Genomic DNA, 20,080 nt, shown 5'->3' with positions numbered 1-20,080 from the left:
AAATGTTTTTTTTTTAATCAATAAGGCACGATGGAAATATGAATATCTAAAACGACAAACATAAGCACATCCATAAACAGTACATGTTATATAGAAAGAATAAAATGTTAGAGGAAAGCCAGTTTGGTAAACATGGTAAAAGAAAGACAGTTTCACTGTAACATGTGTTAATAATGTTAATAGTGGAGACAAATTGCGTCATTTTGGTATTAAAAGGGCTGATTACTAATCATCTGTGTTAAAAGTTTATTTTATCTTGTAGACACATTCACTTTCCGCATTTTGCCTTAATTTCAAAATATGAGTTATGAAGGCTTTTCGTCATGTTTTTTGACAAAATTATTTTTAATTAATTCTACTTTTTAACCAGAATATTCATTTGAAAAATCGAAAAAAAATCCACCTCCTTTAACTCTTACTTCAAAACTTAATATAAAAATATGTGAAATATGAGTGAGTATAGAAAAGAGGGACGAAAGATACCAAAGGGATAGTCAAACTCATAAATCTAAAACAAACTGACAACGCCATGGCTAAAAATGAAAAAGACAAACAGAAAAACAATAGAACACATGACACAACATAGAAAACTAAAGGATAAACAACACGAACCCCACCAAAAACTAGGGGTGATATCATGTGCTCCGGAAGGGTAAGCAGATCCTGCTCCACATGCGGCAGTGAGATATTTGCATAAGGTGTTTAAAACTTTTGTCATCATTTGACATGTTTGATTTAATTCTATTTCATAAAGATTATTAATCAAAAAGTGTTCATTTTGGCTAATTGGTAAATATGTGCTATCAAGTACTATAATGATGTTTTGGTGACAATCTAACGAACTACTTTTCGATCATATTCAAATTGTAGACAAAGTGTTTTACATCATAGAATATATTCTTCAATTCAAGAAAAAACACAGCATTATTAACTACAGACATAGGGGACTGTGGTTAGTTTTCTCATCTCTGTTCATTTCCTTCGTACCTTTAGCTCCTAATTTTTCAATATCTACCCCCCCCCCCCCCCCCCCATTTTCTTTTTTCTTTTTTCTACAATTTTATAATGAATGATTTGGCTAATTATTTACAATACTCTTGGTTCTTAAAGTATGTGTGTTTGATGTTTGATCATTTTGCATTCTTTTTTCTTTTCTTTTGTTTTAAATCATATTTAAAAAATATAGGTGTTTCCTGGATTATCCTTTTATCGTCTTTTTCACTACAAAATGTTTATAGATACAATTGATTAATCAATTTAAATGGGCTCTTAAATTTATTGTTTACACTTTTTAAGATTTGGTTATTATGGTGATAAATAACAAGTATGGGGAAGTTTAAAACATAAGCAATGACACAAAAAGCAAGGGGGATGAAAATGAAACCAGTGTTAAGATGTCTTAATGTATTGGTTTTCGATCAAATTTGGATCATTCAACCAAAATATTACATATCATAAAACTGCTTAGTACACATTTCCTTTATATTTCATATACGCTTAAAGATACTATATTTTACAAAATTGTATTAAAAATGCTATGACAGTTAAATGTAAACGGTTAATTGTAAAAACAAACCCCACTATTTGCTGCTAGGAACAGGTTATTCGGGCTATTTGCTTCACATTCGGATATGTTCGATTTTTTTGAGAACATAATCTAGTCTTCTTTTCCCCCAATGTGACCCAGACCTACCAAATTAAACTTAATTACATATTCATATAATTATGGTGGCCACACATAACCTACTGGAGCACCAAAGACCAACTTAGTTCTTGAGGGGGTTCGTGTTGTTCATTCCAGTTTAGCTGTTGTTTGTCTTTTGGTGTTGTTTTTTTTTAAATTTCCATGGCATTGTCAGTTTATATTCGAATTTCGCCTCTCTTTTACTGGAAGCAAAGACTTTCCCTCGTTAAAAGATTGTGTATCGATTAATAGTTTTAAAAAGTATTGACTAGGCATGAACTGTTTACTAAAACAAAAACAGCACCTACAGTACAATTAAACGTTTAATTACTGCCTATTCAAACACACTGGTATATCATAACGGTCAAGCAACTCGTGATGGCGTCCGTAACAATTGCGAAGGAATGATTTCAACTTCACCATTTGGAACTCTTGATTTAATAACTTCATTGTGATCAGTAACCCTCTGTCAATGACATCGATTATGATTGGAGATTTCAGCCCGGGAATATCTCATCAAGTGAAATATATATATTCTGTATGCAGGAGCTGATGGAATGCTGCTACATAGAAATGGAAAGTTCACAATTTGGAAGGTAAAATCATCTCTTTTGTCATTAGGATTTATTTTCAACTTACCCTCTCATTGTCAATTTCTAGATGTTACTCAAGATATAATGCAGACTTCGCTCTATCTGTTGTATGCTTTATCTCATACTCAGCCAATTTTGAATTATTAAGTATAAGACCATCACCTATTTAATGAAAAATAAAGTTGAAGGATAGTGCTAATTTATTTTCTTTCTTCTTAAAAAGTTACTGTATGAAGTCAGCATCATAACAATAAAGGAACAAGTCGGGAAGAAGAGGGGCACAGATGGTTCCCATTAATGCCGACAGTTTGTTAAAAAAACCGTCGTCTAAACGCACTAAACATGTTGACATCATCAAGCATCTTGAAACTACTTATGTCATTTTCAGAGAATGTTATTGTTTAAATCAGAGTGATGTTTTACATAGTAGGATTTGTCTCCTCTAAGACAAAATACGTATCCACATCTGCTCCACGCCACCTCTAGAATATGCACTTGCACAATAACTCTGATTGAACTAATTGCTGATAACATTGTTGGTAATTATTTAGAAAGAGGCTTCATGGAGCACTTGGATAACCGAGCAATATACCATTGTGTGTAAGGAAACTTATGTAGTTTAGGCATCCAATACAGTGATTGAAGATCCAGTTCTTCATCTTTGGTTGAAATTCCAAAGGAACATAGAGCATACATGTACCTATGAATGTCCAGGATTTCTTTTTCAGTGAGTGTCACAGGGTATATGTTGAGTTTCTAAATGTAATTATATTAATCACCAGGGCCCTCAGTCAATAGTTAAGAAAGAGAACTATAATATATTTTTGAAATGTGGTCGAAATACTAGTGTGGACAGATTACAAGATATATTATTTTTCGTTCCCTGATATTTAGATATCAAGCGAGCATTAACTGACCTTTGATGACTTAAAGCATCTTTATACTGCACTGTTCTATTTGAGCAGTCAAAATGCGTTGGTTGTATATTTCTTTGTCATATACATCACATTAACAATGTCCTAAGAAAATTATATAAAAAAGTACCGAAAAAGGGTCAAAATTACAAATTGTCCATACCTTGTTCAACCATGAGACAAAATCCATGTCTGATATGAGTAATGTTTTACTGGTGATAATTCTGAGACTTATATGACATTTTAATATGTCACTGACAGGCGGATGTGCACCAAAAGTCGGAACTATCTGATCTTCAAGATGAAGCAATATTACAGGAGATTTTATCGGTTGCAACTATTCACGGAAAAAATCATACTGACCACTCCATTTCGCAGGCTAATTGATAGCAAAACAGATGCATCACACATTTTGGATTTAAAACAACATTTTCTACAATGACAATTAAATTTAGAAGTTGAACAGTGGTCAAAAGACCCAAGTGACTTAATATCAAGTGACTTATTTTCATTTTTTTTGTCACTGAGGCCAGGGCTGGACTACAATGGACTACAATGGACTAGTGAAACTGTTTTATTCCCTAAAGTTCCCCAAAATGCCTTTAATTTTATCATCTTAAAATTGCTCTGTACTTTTTAAGTTCTTTTCCGAATTAGATTTTTCAATGGAAAAGTGGTCTGTCTTGCTTAAAACTGACAATTTTTCATTTTAAATGTATATTATTTTGTCCTTACTATCCTTATTATCAGACCCCGAGGGTTGCATTATTTTTTCTGGTCTGTGCCTCCGTCCGTTTGTTCCGTTTCAGGTTAAAGCTTATGCATCTTCGGATTTCAAATGTTTGCATTTGGCTTTGAGCGTTTTGATGAAGGAAAATTCAGAAAACACAAAAATGTTCATAATGGGACGAAATTTATTTGGACCGAGACGGTAATTATCTGGTATCACTGCTACGTTTAATAACACGGGAAATGCATGTGTACAGACAAGTATAAAATACATCGAAGAAGTGACGAACCAATTTTAGAATTTTTACAAACTGACAAATAGCCTATATTTCCCCTGTAAATATATGCAAAGGTTTCCTTCTGTAGAAAGGGAATACCATGGTGCTGTCATACAACAGCACAGTAAAGTAACTATAACACTATGTTTGTCTGATCCTTTGATTGTTTTTTTTTCTTTTTTTTCTCAAATTTTTGCGATCCCGCCGTTCTATTTTTCGGCAAACATTAAAACTAACATTAGTCTAGCTTATGCCCTGTAGCGCTCAGGTACTTGTGCAGTTTTATTTGTTTTACAATGAGCCTTATAGTTCTGCATCTAACATTAGTGAAGATGTAGGTCTTTCATTTTTGGATTCTCTATACATGCTCAATATACATTGTATGCAGTGCATGTCATTTTTCTACATGTAAATCTAGTGAAATGTTTCAGTCATGACAGGCTTTCATGTTGATCTGGCCCAAAGTTGATCCAGCCCATGTCATTATGGCCAATGTTGATCAGGCCCCATATACAGATATATATATGGACCATAATTTGCTATTGGGCTCCGTTTCCTATAACTATAGAAAAGTGATAAAATGTGAATTACTGTAAGAAAAGTTGCAACTACATTTAAAGATGCCATTATTTTTATCAACATACAAGTGTATGCTACTCTTCCCTAGAAAAAAAATTAAAATATACGAATTTCAAAGATTCTACAACCGTATTTTTGTGTCGTTTCTCGCGTTACTTATTGCTTCCGAAGAGCATAACGCTGACTGATTTATAGATAATCGTCACCGGCAAATTCGTAACTTTTGCTTTCAAATAACAAAGAACATCGACCAATAAGAATAGTGAGAAGAAAATGCAGAGAACTAAAAGTATTTATGTAGCAGATGTAAGAACAGTGGCGTGATTTGTGTGTCCGATTACGTAACGCAATTTTTAGATGATGTAATCTGCTTTGTTGTAATAGAATTCTTAAAAACAATATGCAAATATGAACTCTTGCGAGATGTTCAAACAGGTAAATCCGAGATGATTTACATTCTTGTTTTGATCTTTGTAATAATTAAGTAAGAAAATTACGTTGTCGTTATGCGTTACATTTCACATGAAATAGAAGTCCAGTTATTTATTAAAATTGTTTTTGTCCTTAAGTTCTAACCATTTCCGGTCATACATGAAACACGAGTATCACATTGTGCCTATTTTAAAGATTTTAATTCCAAGTTAAAAGTTTTTTTCTTTACTGGATTTAAAGAATGTTACATTGCCAATGATTTGGAATAAATTGTATATAACTGGAATATCAAAACCAAATATAAATACATTTTTTTTGCTTAAACATCAAGATACAACGATTATGGTATCCTGTATCAATGGAGAAAATATGGAAAATTCTGAATAAATTGTACTAATTGTTTTCAAAACAAGCACATATTTAGGAGTTTTATAATACTGTTACATTTAAGATGGATTTTAAGAAAAAGTATACTGTTCAGATTATTTTAAGCAGATTTTGCAATAAAATAAAACTAAAAAAATGCTTTCGGTTTCTTATGGTTTCCTGTCAGGTTTAAAAAAAACTTTAATAGAACATTGAAAATAGATTTTAAATATTAACATGAAGCAAGTAACACTAGTAATGGTGTTTATTTATGCCTTTTGAATTATATTGTGCAAAATAAAGAAAATAAAGTCATTAAAGATTGGTTTCCTGTTTGGTTCCATGTCACGTAAACGGTGAATCAAAATGTATTAATTTTTTCTCGAAAAACTCAATTGTTCCATTCATACTATTCTAACACCAACACAACCCACAAAATAAAAGTTAAAACTTTAGAACTTATAAAAAAGGATACAAAAAGAAACCAAAGGCCAAATACCAAATTATGGTCCATATCAGCATGATCAGGTCCAAATAAAATATATATTTTTACAAGGAATGATAATGAAAATATATTTCATATGAATTTAAAAAAAGAATATTTGTGATATGAGATATAAATGTAGTGTTTTGTACTTTCTAAATTTGTCTTTGAAACAAGCTTTTTTCTACAGTAAATGCAATTTTTTTAGAAAATATCCCAAATTGGAGACCGTAATTGATCCAGGCTTAAGGGCATATACCATACAGTTACAGGGAAGGTAATGTCGTTGCTAACATAGATTGTTATTTTCGCGACATCAAGCTATGATTTATGGGGAAAAGATTCAGTTTTCGACTGATTTTTATCATTCAAGCCTATTTAACTTGAAAACAAGTTCATGGACCCCCCTTTTTTAAAATGTCATTTGGTTTGATGAGGCCAAAACTGAGATGTGTGATTTTGTTACATGTTGTAAATTTCAGTGCAACTTTTTGTGACACGCCTGCAGATCATACATCATGTACATATTATTAAATGTGTAGAACACGTTTTTACATTTAATAATGAGAGGTTAGTCTAAAATTATCTCTCTGTCAGTACTTGGCTAGCCTCTACAAGTACTGACACTTACAATGACTTACCTGCAGAACTTACATTTTTTTTGTACATGTATGAATTAAAAAAAAAACATGCCTGTTTTAACAGGTTAAATTTTTGATTTGAAATATAATTGGAGGGATTGGTGCACGTGTTATGTCATTAGGGTGGTGTCAGAATTCTTTTATATTTAAAAACATTGACAAAGTCACATATATATATTCAAACATTTTCAATGTTCAGCTAAGTTCCTGTCAACAATAAAACCGTCACCTTGTGGAATTTCAGTCTTGCAAGTCACTCACTGTTACTATGTAAGATTTTGCAGGTTCATGTTTAATATGGTACAGATCGAACACATTGGTATCATTTTTTTACTTTATTGCGACCAGTACTGCTGCCTGTGATAGTCTGTTTGGCCATGCAGGCTGCCATTAAGATCTAGATTGTAAAAACTTTATTAAAGAGTAAGCAAAGCAATTTCAAAATTAAACATTGTTAAAGCGCACAGATGATCATACAACTTTTGTTTTAAACTGAAAGTAGGTGTTTCCGACTTTGAACTTTCACTTTCAATTTCAATTTTGAATAAAATGACATAGGGCACTCAAAAATAGGGACAGTCGGGTAACCCTATTTAAAACAGACATATGTTTTTTTTTGGCCTTACGCTTGAAGATAATGTGTGCCAATTTTTATGAAAACGTAAATAGTGCAATTTTCTTAAATTTGATAAATATACAATGTATAGTAAAACATTCATGAACATTTGTTAAATATGAGTGATATCTGAATACAAAATGTATAACTCTTTAGGATACTTATGAATGATAAACAGAAATTACAAATTATTTAACAAAAAACAATTTGTGTTTATCTCATACATGTTATAAAAGAAAAAAAGTTATGTCTTTTTTTTTCAATTTAAGGGAAAATACAGCCACAAATTTGAATTTTTAGCAAATATACCAAATTTCGACCTCATTTTACTCAAAAAGTGGCACTTGAAGGCATATTTTTATATTACATCATGTACATGTTTAATTTAATCTGGTAAAAAATAGTCCATATGGAATTATTTTTATCAAAATGTAAATACGGGATCAAAACTGTATCGTTTGCCCTTAAAATAAGGCGAAGGTTCTTTAATTTAGTCACATATCCTGGATTTCACATTAACATGGTGTTTTCTCATGTTTCTAGTTCTTTATTATGTTCATGCACATTATTCTCCATTCTTTATCTGTGTGGCCTCAAGCTTCATTGCTTGTTGGAGAAACAAGACCATTTATTATAAACAATTGCTTTGCCGTAATTGAAGGTGTGTTATAATTTGTCTTAATTTTTGTTTTGTCTATCGATCATGTCGATGTATTTCCTTTAGTGAAATAAGGATCACCACTGGATCAAACATTATTAAAGTATAAAACATTCTTCAGTCCTTATGATTATGATGATGATAATGATCCATTATTTTATAAGCATCAATTATAAGTTTGGATGCATATTCATATTGTAAAACGTCATCTGTGTGTCTCAATATGTGGAGTGAATGTCATGTATATATGTAGTTTACCACTTCAAAAATGGCTTAATATTGCATATTTATGATGACAAATACAATACATGTATGTTAACCTACCTTAATAATTTTGAGTTTGACCCTGACATATCAATGATGTCATAATGTTCAAACCAACGTTAGATCCAAAGTAGATGGAATTGGCATTATTCAGGTTCTGTTTTGGTTGTATAGTTCTTCAGCTGTTTCGTTTCTTATAGGTCCTTAGCTTTCAAATATTTGTCATTGAGTGTTCCTGATGCAGGTAATTCAACAAAAGCACTTCAGTCTCAGACATATGAAATTTATAACATGTTGCTTTCTTTCTTTTGAAGAAAACTTCTTACCATCGCTTTTGCATATCAATGATATAATATACAAGATGAGATTTAACAAACAACAATAAAACAGTGAATAATTATGAAATAATGAGATGACATTTCTTTCTTCAGAAGTGAATAATCATGATAAAGGAAACTAGAAGTGGATCATAATTAAAACGTATGTACAATGTATATAAAAAAAAGAAGATGTGGTATGATTGCCAATGAGACAACTCTCCACAAGAGACCAAAATGACAGAGAAATTAACAACTATATGTCACTGTATGGCCTTCAACAATGAGCCAAGCCCATACTGCATAGTCAGCTATAAAGGCCCTGAAATGACAATGTAAAACAAAAATTTTGTACTGTAGATTCATTTATCATGTTTATATTCGTGGGTACCGATTTTCGTGGATGAAGGAAAAATTGCATGATCGTGGATTCTTAATTTCGTGGTTTTAACAAAGTCTGCATACAAGCCTATAGAAAAATTGTTAGTTGTTGAATTTTAATTTCGTGGTGCACCTGTACCCACGAAAGCCATGAAAATTGGTATCCAAATGCAAGGAATAATAATAAATCCACAGTATATAATTACAAAATGTAATATATTAATCTGATAACACCTGTCATCATGGTCATGCCTGAAGTACGACTTGAAATGAGATAAAAAAAAATTGTTGGATTAAGAATAATACTGTGTAGCATTTACCATGGTTATCTACAATTTGAACATGCGTCATCTTTTTAACACAACGAACAGTAAGCATCCTTTGTCTTTTGTCATTGGTTATTCCCATGATCATAGACCAAATGTGACATTAATATAAAAAAAGTAGTTTCAAGAAGGCAGAAACCTATCCTTAAAGACTGTTATCATTTAAAATATATGAAAATTGATCATGAGGTTTAATTAAATATATACAAATGTAACTTCTATCCGCTATTTGTATGAAAGTTAGTATGATATTTTATTCGGTTTTTAATCATCATTGTCTTATATGCTATAAAATGCATTTTAAATATCTTAAACATTGTTAATATAAAGAAGAAAATGTGGTATGAGTGCCAATGTCAGACAGCTCATAACATAGAAAAAAGTAAAAAAGTATGGGTCAAAGTATGGCCTTCAACACAGACCTTTGGGTTACACAGAGTAGCAAGCTATAAAGGGCCCAAAAATGACTATGTGAAACAATTCAAACAGAAAAAAACAATGGTCTAATCTATATAAACAAATCCAACATGTCCAAAATCACTTTTGAACCACATCATTTTTTTGCACATCAACAAAAGACAACCACTAAACAATGACAATGAATGACACTTTTCTCAACCTAAATATTATACTTTGAAAAAGATCTACATCTGACCTGTACATGAACGCAGAGTTTTTAAATATCATCTTTGCAAGTGAGCTGCAATGTAATGTCATGAATGTGGTCAAGAAGAAAATATCAAAATAAAATTTAAAAAAAATACTTAATAACATGAATCCAAGCAAAGTTCATATAAAGTGGATGTAAGCAATTAAATGAATTTGTAGGGCCTTCAACAATGAAAGAAACCCATATGGTTATGATGGTTAGCTATAAAAGGCCCAAAAATGAAAAATATGGATTTTTTTTTATGATGACAATATTAATAGTGTTATACATAATTGAAAATAAACTTTTAATTTCTCTTTCAGTAATTTTCATTTGCAAGAAAAGTAACAGCTGCATGTAAACAACATGGATGCTTTATTGAATGGGATATTGTCCTCCAACCATCCGGATCAACTGAAGAAGCAGTTACTGCATAAAATAGCAGATAAAGGGGCACAACCACAGGCAATAAAAACAATAAAATCTGTATTTGAACTGACTATAAACTGGTACCTGGAAATTGATAATGAGCTTGCATCAAATGAAGGCTTGACTATTTTGAAATCTTGGGCTAAACACAATTTATCAACTTTTGAACAATTTTACGACAGAGATTATTTAGTTGGTTTACTTTTGAAAAAATGTCGCAGAGACTGCAACATACCGATCCTTGTCAAAGAATGTTTACATCTTCTTCAACGATCGCCTGTATTTTATAGTCACCTGAAAGTTGTAGAAGCCATGGCAATTAATTATGTACAGCAACATCCTTCAATGGCTTCTATAGTGAACTTCATTAGTTTGTTAAGAACTTTTAAAGAATGCATACCGAAAGGTGATTTCACCTCAAAATTTTGTGTAGCATTGATAAACGGAGTGGCATTAGTAGGTCATCCAGATGGAAGGGTCTTAGAATATATTCAGGGTTCTGAATTAATTTTCAAGTTCATCAACGCGTTATGGAACCAAGCAGATTCTAGATTCATTTTGGAATCGTTAAAAGCTGTGTTCACTCTGATTTCTGACGAAAGCATAGAAATGACTTTCTGTCTTGGAGCGATTGTTCAGCATATTCCAAAAGAAATGATTGATATAGTTGTTAAATATGCTGTGTTTGAAAGTAATATAGATGATGACAGTATGACAAGGGCATTAAATAGAATCATAGGTTGGATCCAGTGGCCAACAGCTGTTAATGTCAGTGTTTGGATTATTGGATTCCTACAGAGTCTTGCAGCAGAAAAGAGATTCACTGTTTTGATATCTGTCACCGAGTCTAAAATAGAACAGGTAAGCAATTCATAAATTTGAACAGAGGAAAATAAACAAATCCAAAGTAAAATAAATAACTGAGACAACTTTGCTTCTGGCCTATTTGACATTACTATGATTTTTTTTGTTTTCAGAAAATTTGTCTTTGTAGTCTTGTGGCAAGTGACACTACTGCCACAACATGAACAAGTGTGTGAATGTGGTTTTATCCTAAATATAGCAATATAAAAGACTTAAATATCTATATTTGCTGCTTCTCAGTTATTATTAACATGTTAAAGCACTGGAATCTAAGGGCAAAACCAAAAACTATTTCTCATTCAGGGTGGAACAGTGACGGAACCAGGAGTAGGGTCGGATCTGTTCCAGGGGTTATACATGTATGTTCATGTTGTACATGTTGTACATGTATATATAGATTTGAATTCCAAATTTTGTTTGCATACATTTATTATTGGGATCTTTTTCAACAATTGAAAACAATGCAAGATTAAAAACAGTAATTTCATGAAATGCAGCATACTATTGAAATTCATAATTTGTGCATGGCAAGTTTTTTGCAATACATGTTCATTGTAATAAAAAACAACAGATTTTTTTTTTAATTGACAATAATTTTGTAAAAATTCATAAAAAATAATCATTTTAGGTATTCAAAGCAGTAGAGTTGTCACAAGTAAGGAAAGGTGCTTTAAATGTATTAACCCATATGTTACTGAGTTTCCAACACTCACCAGAGCCATTCCATAAGGTAAGTTTGGACACTATTCATGACAATGCCAACGGATATAAGAATTAAGGGGTACCTAACACCTTGATTAAAATTTATTTGGCTTGCTTGATTTTTTAAAAATTTTGACAAAATATAAGTTTTGACCCTTTGACAAAAATATAAAAATTTCAAATATTAAAACACGAACCTCACGCCTTATAGGAAAAATTTCATTGGATACATATAGCAGTTTGTCAAACACTAATTTTGACTATTGAGAAGCTTAATATTTCGTTTACCATAAAACTTAATATTTCGTTTACAATAAAACGTGATTAAAAAAATCAGCTGTTTTTTACAGAGTTATTTCCCTGTAGTGTAATGTACATGTACCACCTTAAACAATCTGAAAAAGTTTTCAAACAATATAAAATGAATGATTGTAAAATAATTAAGAGATTTATACACGTTTAAAAGATTTGTTCTGATTAATTGTGTACAAGGCTACTATTTATAAGCAACCTTGGCTTTATCATATCCTTCCATAAGAAAACTGGCAATATTTGTCTTGTCAATCAAAACTAGACTTGAACTGTTTAATGGGCCATCATGAATTATAATATCTAGTTTCTTTACATATACCAAAAAATTAAAAAAAAGTTTATATAGATTGGGTTAAAAGAATAATAAATGTCTATTTTAGATATTAATTATCATAGAAATTTCTTTCAGATAATGAACTAACTTTTAAAATAAAATGCCTTTGGTAATAATTTCAGATTTTACCCAAGATTCCAAGAGTTATGTCAATTTTGACTACAGAAACTTCAGCACCCAGTCAAGATTGTGCTGTTAGATTGGCTTACCTTATTCATTGCTGTATGTACCATCATGCTGGTTACCCTGATCTTTATGACCCAGTTATGGAAATTATTAAGGTAAGATCTAGATATCATGTAATGTAAATATAGATTCTAACATTAGAAGTAATGGATTAATTGAAAAACCAGGGCAAAAAATATTCCATTTTTAGACTAGGGTCACCTCTGATTAAAAATATTGAAAATTCAGAAAGTTATGAGAGAACGTTTTGAGGTCGGTACATATGTTTGTGCATCTAGTCCACCATAAACTGCCTAATTTTAGAAATTATTTAATACCATAAAGATTAGAATCCACAATTAGATATTACAAATGGTATTCAGAATTAAGAATATATGGCTCATTCTAATTGGTTAATGTATGTCTGATTGTCGCAGAATTTTGTTAATACTAGACACTTCATGCACTCTGTGTTACATATATATTTTCAATTCCTAAATGGTACTTGAAAGTCTTTTCTATTCTGTGATTAGACACATGTTTTTAAGAGAAAATTGATAGGCAAGGGAGTTAAGTACATTTTACATTAGGAAAAAAGGGAACCTATGTTTTTTGGACTAAAAAATACTGTTCTACTAGATTATCTTGAATTCTAGCAAGTTCTTATTAAAAAAAATAAACTTTCTAAAGTCTGTATCTCAACCAAAGCTACTACTGTTGCCTTTGAAAAATTATATTTAATTGATTTTTGCAATCTTAAAAATGTCTCCCTTGACCTCGTACGATTCAATATAGAACAACCCTTACTGCATGTACTGATTTTACAGTTAGTTTTTCTAAAGAATGACATATTTATCTTAGCAAGTGCTTTTATGAAAAAAGTGATTTAATGACAAAAAGTGGTTAAATGGAGAAAAAAAAGTGCTCAAATGAAATTAGTGCATTTTAAACATTTTTTTATTTCCATGATATTACCATATCATTAATCAAAATAAATGCAAACCGGTCAATTGCATTACAATGAAGCGTCAGATGAAGTTTTGTATGTATACATGTACAGTAAATTGGATGTTATTCAATAATGTGACTTGTTTGATTACAGGACTTTCCACAACCAGATCCAGAAGAAATCCAAAAGAAGTTAGCAGAAACAAGATGGACCAACCAGAAAGCTGGAAATAAAAATTATGTTGTCAAGGTCACACAGAGGTCAGAGACAGGAAAAACAGGGTTACATAACCTTGGCAACACATGTTTTATGAACAGCATTGTACAAGCCTTATTTATGGCTGATGGGTAAGATATCATTGTTCAGATCAGTAAAATAGAGAGAATACATATACAAATTGAATCTTGATAAACTGACAATGTTGTTTCTACATATACTAGAACACACCCGTGAAATCGCGGGCAATCAGAGCGTAGTTTAAAGTACGTGAAGTGTTGTTGGAAGAGTTTTGTAAAATATTGAATGACTGGAGAATTTCAGCAAAAGTATCTTTAGTCATAGGTTATTGGGGACAGGAAAATGCTTTTTTTTTTTATCCCTCCTCCTTTATTTCCAATATTCCTATTTTTTGGTTTTCTATCAATTTCAATATGAACATACATTTAGTATGTTATGAACATTCAAGTAAGGAGCCTGTAATTCAGTGGTTGTTGTTTGTTTATGTGTTACATATGTGTTTTTCGTTCTTTTTTTTGTACATAAATAAGGCCGCTAGTTTTCTGGTTTGAATGGTTTTACATAGTCAGTTCAGGGCCTTTTAAAGCTGAGTATGCCGTATGGGCTTTGCTCTTTGTTGAAGGTCGTACGGTAACCTACAGTTGTTAATATCTGTGTCATATTGGTCTCTTGTGGAGAGTTGTCTCAACATGGCAATCATACCACATCTTCTTTTTTTTTGTAATCAATGAATTTTGTAAAAGATTTAATGACTGGAGAATTTCCGAAAAGGTATCAAAAGTTCACATGAATATTTTTAGCGCTTTATATTATATGTATATTATGAACATTCATTACTATATATAAATATAGTGAATTTACTTTCAATTCTAAGTTTACTAATCGATCCATAGTGGTCATTGATAAAGTATACAGACCCTCTCTATTTATTAAACTCTGTGACTGCCATGGATAGTTAACTTGAAAATGATAGCAGATAGAATTCTGAAAATACAATTTATTCTTTGTATATGTATGTTCAAAGTACAAAGAAAAGCGCAAACCGGAAGTCCAATCTGACTTAAAATTTCGTCCAATGACAAGACAATATCCGAATGCCTTTTTTCTCGTTTTTCTCCAAAAATAACTCAATCTGAATACTCATATGAATGGATGACAAATGGCACTATGCACTGTACCTATAGGACACAGAGGCGTGTTGATTAATTTATTGTGGAAAGAAGAGAAGCGACACCCAAAATGAGGTCTTCTTGTTTAATAGTATAGATATATATATGCCTATGTTTGGTTTCAATGGGATTTAATGGATAAACTGATTTTTTTCTAGTTTTTACAAGCATGACAAAATAATTAAATTTGAAATTACTTTTGGTGGGGATTTTTCACAGAGAGTGATTGTAAATTTAATGGCTTCACTCTTACATATCATGTGGTATTTTCTTGAGTTGTATCACTGCAAAGTAATGATTTAATGACCATCTTAATATGTTTTCTTCTCATTCTTATACAAAAAAATAGTTTGAAGATACCAAAGAGACATTTAGAAATCATAGACAAAAGAAAACGGACTACACCAGTATACACAGACATAATTATACCCCTGCTTTAAAAAAGGGGGGGGGGGGGGGGGGGGGGTGGGTATACTGTTTTACCTCTGTCTGTCCTTCCGTCAGTCAGTCTGTCCATCCCATGAATATTTTTCGTCGCATTTTTTTCAGGAACTACAATACAAGGATTTCTGAAATTTGGTTTTAGGGTTTATCTAAGTCAGCTATACCGTGTGATGCGTTTTCAGATCACTTGACAACTTCCGGTTTACCAAACACTTGTATGATTTTACACATGATAGCCAAGTTGAAAATTTTTGTCATATTTTTCTCAGGAACTACAATACAAGGATTTCTGAAATTTGGTTTCAGGATTTATATAAGTCAGCTATACTGTGTGATGCGTTTTCAGATTCATCACTCGACAACTTCCTGTTTACCGAACACTTGCATATTTTTACACTATTAATATTATCCACTTGCGACGGGGGTATCATCAGTGAGCAGTAGCTCGCAGTTTCACTTGTTCATCTTATTATGCTAATAGTTTAACTGTGTAAAAGTAGAAATGTTCACCTCTTGATACAATATGATAAATTTTATTTTTTAGATTTAGGAGAAGCATATTTTCACTGTCATCCATGGGAGATAAAAACTTGTCAACAAAGTTACAACAACTGTTTGCATTTCTTAGTTATACACAGGTTTGTTCAGTTGATTATCAACAATATTTGAAAAGAGTTATTTCCCTTGAAAATATTGATTATCTGGAAAATTGCATTGTAAATGCGCATAAACGCTCTCGTGTACTATTTTGCCAGATTTTTATCAAAATTATATCGTAGTTTTATATCAACAATGTCTAAGACCAATTAAAAAAAAATGACTGCCAATCAAATATTTGCAAAGAGTTATTCCACTTGGAAATATTAATTATTTTGGAAATTGCTTTGCATTTGCTCTCAAACAGAATGTTTAAAAACATTAAAGAAGTTTTGTAGAGTGTAATGTAGAAATGATTGTTTAAAAGTTTCAAATATTTTGATAATATTAAATCATTACAATATTTTTCTTTTCCATGTTAACAGAGGCCAGCCTATGCCCCAATTAATTTTCTGGCTGCTTCAAGACCGCCATGGTTTACAGCAGGCCACCAACAAGACTGTTCAGAGTTCTTAAAATACCTATTGGATCAAATTCATGAAGAAGAAAAAACTGCCGTAAAGAAGAAAAAATTGAGTATTAAAGGAAAACAAGGCCAGGCAACTACAGAAGAAGCCTCTGAAACTACAGAGGCAAATTCTGTAATTGAAGATTGTTTTGGCGGGCAAGTTAAAACTACTTATACCTGCCTCACTTGTAAGACTGAATCTTCAAGAACTGAATTATTTACCGATCTTCCTCTTGCCTTCCCTGAATATGGGACATGTGAAAAATCATTGGTGGGGGGTGACAGTAAACGTAATAAAAGTGGTGACTCGTCTAAAGTCAATGATGAAGATAAAAAACAAAGTGATACCACAGCTTCTAAAAAGTTACATTTGAACGATTTAGTGCAATTTTATTTCAAGCCTGAGAAAATGACAGGCGATAATAAATATTTCTGTGAAAAGTGTGGTGAACTACAGGATGCAGAGAGAAGTATCAAATTAAAACAAGTGCCTGACACTCTTATCTTCACACTACTTCGGTTTTCCTACGATGCCAAAAGGCATAAACGTACTAAAATTTTCCGTGATGTAAAATACCCCAGAACTTTAGTGCTTCCAAGTGACTGTGATAGTGCTGAAACTTCAGAAAAAACAACCGACAGACGAAAATCGGTCAGAACTATGATAACCAATAAAATTGAAGAATGTGGTATAAATACAAATACTTCCAATTCCAAGGGTGAAATTTATAGTCTGTTTGGTGTTATCATTCATTCTGGAGTGTCGTCTGAAAGTGGCCATTATTATTGCTATGCAAGACATTCATTGTTTACAAATCCTGAAGCTTACTGTGATAAAGTTCAAGATTGCAAAGACGAAGATGAAATAGACTTCTTGCAAAATAAGTGGTACCTCTTCAACGATAGTTCTGTATCCCATGCTCATTTTAATTCGTTTAGTAATGTTACACAGAGATTCACGAAGGATACACCATATATATTGTTGTACAAGAGAATAACCCCTAGTCAGGCTGAAGGTCAAGATATTGATTTGAATAAGTCTCTTCATACATCAGAGGTGGACCCTCCAATGAGAGCTGACCTTAGAGCTCTTGTTAATAAGGACAATACATTTTTTCTGCAGGTAACAGTATTTTAATTTATTTGGTTTTAACTGAGTATGGAAATTCTAGGAGTCATCACGGTCATATTAATTTATTATTTTTTCACTTCATGTAAATTTTACATATTCAGTTATAGGGTGTGCATTTAAAAACTTTTTCTTTAAATTTTCATGGGATTATTGAAAATGACAAGAGTAAAAAAGAAATAACCTTCTTCAAGTTAAAATAAACATGACAGAGATAGAATTACGGTATGTACAAGTTGTATTTCACACTTTCAAATTTACCGGACGGTTTAAGAAATTTGTAGTGTTAACTTTTTAAAACTGAATATTGATCCTGTGCTCTTTTAAATAATTGATTTACTTACTATTGTTAAAAACAGAAAAATAAGTTCTGTATTGTTCTATAAAGTGCAAGTTCTGTATAAAACTAATTTGTAGGTGCAACATTTATCGTACTAATTTTATGGCACCAGATTCACATTCCCACAATAAATGTCTCTTGAGTGATGCTCGAGGCCAAAAACATTGATGTGCTGATCAAATCATTGTAAACATATGCACATATTTGAACAGATTTTTTTTTGTTATTTCAGGAACAAGAAACAGCAGCAAAAACAAAGTCAACAAAGAAACAGGATGCAGCCAATACTAGTTCCTGGTTCAACTGGAACAATGATGATGACAATGGTCCTCCAGGGAGCTGTGGGGGAGGAGATGGAGGCAGTGGATTTGGGGGCTTAAATGGTGCAAATAGATTTATATTCTAAAAACACTATATTTTGAAGAACAATTTTCTGTTTGGCCATTTTACTGATGGAAGAAAGATATTGTTGATTTGTACTTAAATCCTCTTTTTATAATAGCTTAAGTCAAATTTTGAAATTATCCAAAGTAAAGTGACATCTGTGATGGAAAAAAAAACAAAAATCTAATGTGTAGATGAATTGTAAAATTTTCACAAGGGCTATTTTGAGATATTTCTTGATTAATTAGTAGAGTACAAAGAAACATCCCCACAATAATGATGGTGCAACAAAATTGGTACCGTTGATTTTAATGATTCATGTTGTTTAATCAAATGAAAAATATTGCTGTGAATTGCACTCTTATATACTCATGATACTATTCTCAAAAGTTTTAAGCATTGATATATTCTGAGTGAGAAAATATGTATGTACTGTACATTGTTTTGTAGTTATTAAGGACTTATTTTTATGTATTGTTTTGTGTAACTTTTTTTAAAACATTTGTAATTAAACTGAAACTAAAATGACTGTGATACAGAAATAAATACATGCAAATGTGATATGTGGTACTGATGCAACTTTTAATAATGTTTTTTTCATTCAAACTGTTTTCTTTTTGAAGTTACAAAAATTTGAAAACAAATTTTGACATGTATGTAGTTACTTTTTCTTGAAATCCAGCTTGCTTAGATTTTTTGTTTGGATTTTTTAAGCTGACTGAAAATATCAATTAAATTTTGAATATTGTGATTCACTTTTAAAATTGTGGGAGTCATTCTTAGTAGAATATTTCCATCATATTCACAGTAAAGAATGATCATGATTTTTCTTTGATAGTGGAACAAGTTATCATCCTAATAAAAGTCTTCAACTGTTTGAAATTTAACATCTTTCACAAAAGAAATTAATTAGCAAAACCTATACTACTGCATACATCATCCAGTGGCAATCAGGGAGAGGTCAAGAGATATTTAAAAATAAAAATCTCAATGGTATTCATTGTTTACATGTTATATAATGTACAGTGTACCGAAATATTATATTTTACAATGCATGAAAGATATTAAAAAATATAACAACACTATCTTGTGTTACTACTTCTTAATAACGTAACCTAAGACCATTTTTAGTTTGTGTATGATTTTTGTTTTATAGGCAGTGTTATTAGAGAAGTGCATAAAGGTTATAAGTCCCCTACGCACGAAATCCAAAGGAACTTTTGGCTTGTTCTTTTAGACGGTAGATGAGCTGAAAATTCAATATATTTGTTAACTGATGGTTTATTTTCTGACGTTTCTGTCTTGTATGTCAGTTTTTAACCGGATTTTTGTGACAAAAATGTTGGTTATTGATTTAGGGATGTACTGCTGGCAGGCAGCAACCAAATGTTGTACGTGCAATTACTCATGAACTGTTCACCCAAACCTTTTCTTATTTTTATATGTTGTTACTGATGACAAAATGGAGGTCAAGTTCAATAATGACGATTTTGACTTTTACCGTTCAGGAGTTGTGGTTCTTGAAAGATTGAAAAATGGCATTTCCAGTGGTGTCCGTGCATTTACTCATGAACTGTTCAATCAAACCTTTTCAAATTTTAATATG

General features: G+C 31.5%; 1 protein-coding gene across 1 annotated transcript; it reads left to right on the top strand.

Annotated features, from left to right (window-relative positions):
* The first annotated feature begins 8,588 nt into the window (after positions 1-8,588).
* LOC134695708 (ubiquitin carboxyl-terminal hydrolase 35-like) lies at positions 8,589-18,755 on the top strand. Its single transcript, XM_063557077.1, has 8 exons — positions 8,589-8,718; positions 10,235-11,201; positions 11,833-11,934; positions 12,675-12,833; positions 13,820-14,013; positions 16,061-16,154; positions 16,539-17,744; positions 18,323-18,755. Exons 2-8 carry the CDS (start codon positions 10,278-10,280, stop codon positions 18,494-18,496), a joined length of 2,853 nt encoding a protein of 950 aa, XP_063413147.1. The 5' UTR covers positions 8,589-8,718; positions 10,235-10,277; the 3' UTR covers positions 18,497-18,755.
* Positions 18,756-20,080: the final 1,325 nt, after the last annotated feature.

Source organism: Mytilus trossulus, chromosome 14, assembly GCF_036588685.1.
Source record: "Mytilus trossulus isolate FHL-02 chromosome 14, PNRI_Mtr1.1.1.hap1, whole genome shotgun sequence".
Classification (NCBI taxonomy): domain Eukaryota; kingdom Metazoa; phylum Mollusca; class Bivalvia; order Mytilida; family Mytilidae; genus Mytilus; species Mytilus trossulus.
This window is presented reverse-complemented; position numbering and strand designations above follow the sequence as displayed.

Coding starts and splice junctions, on each gene's coding strand:
- LOC134695708 (XM_063557077.1), top strand. CDS start 10,278: ATGGATGCTTTATTGAATGGGATATTGTCCTCCAACCATCCGGATCAA. Junction 11,202..11,832: donor CCGAGTCTAAAATAGAACAG/GTAAGCAATTCA, acceptor TAATCATTTTAG/GTATTCAAAGCAGTAGAGTT. Junction 16,155..16,538: donor CATTTCTTAGTTATACACAG/GTTTGTTCAGTT, acceptor CCATGTTAACAG/AGGCCAGCCTATGCCCCAAT.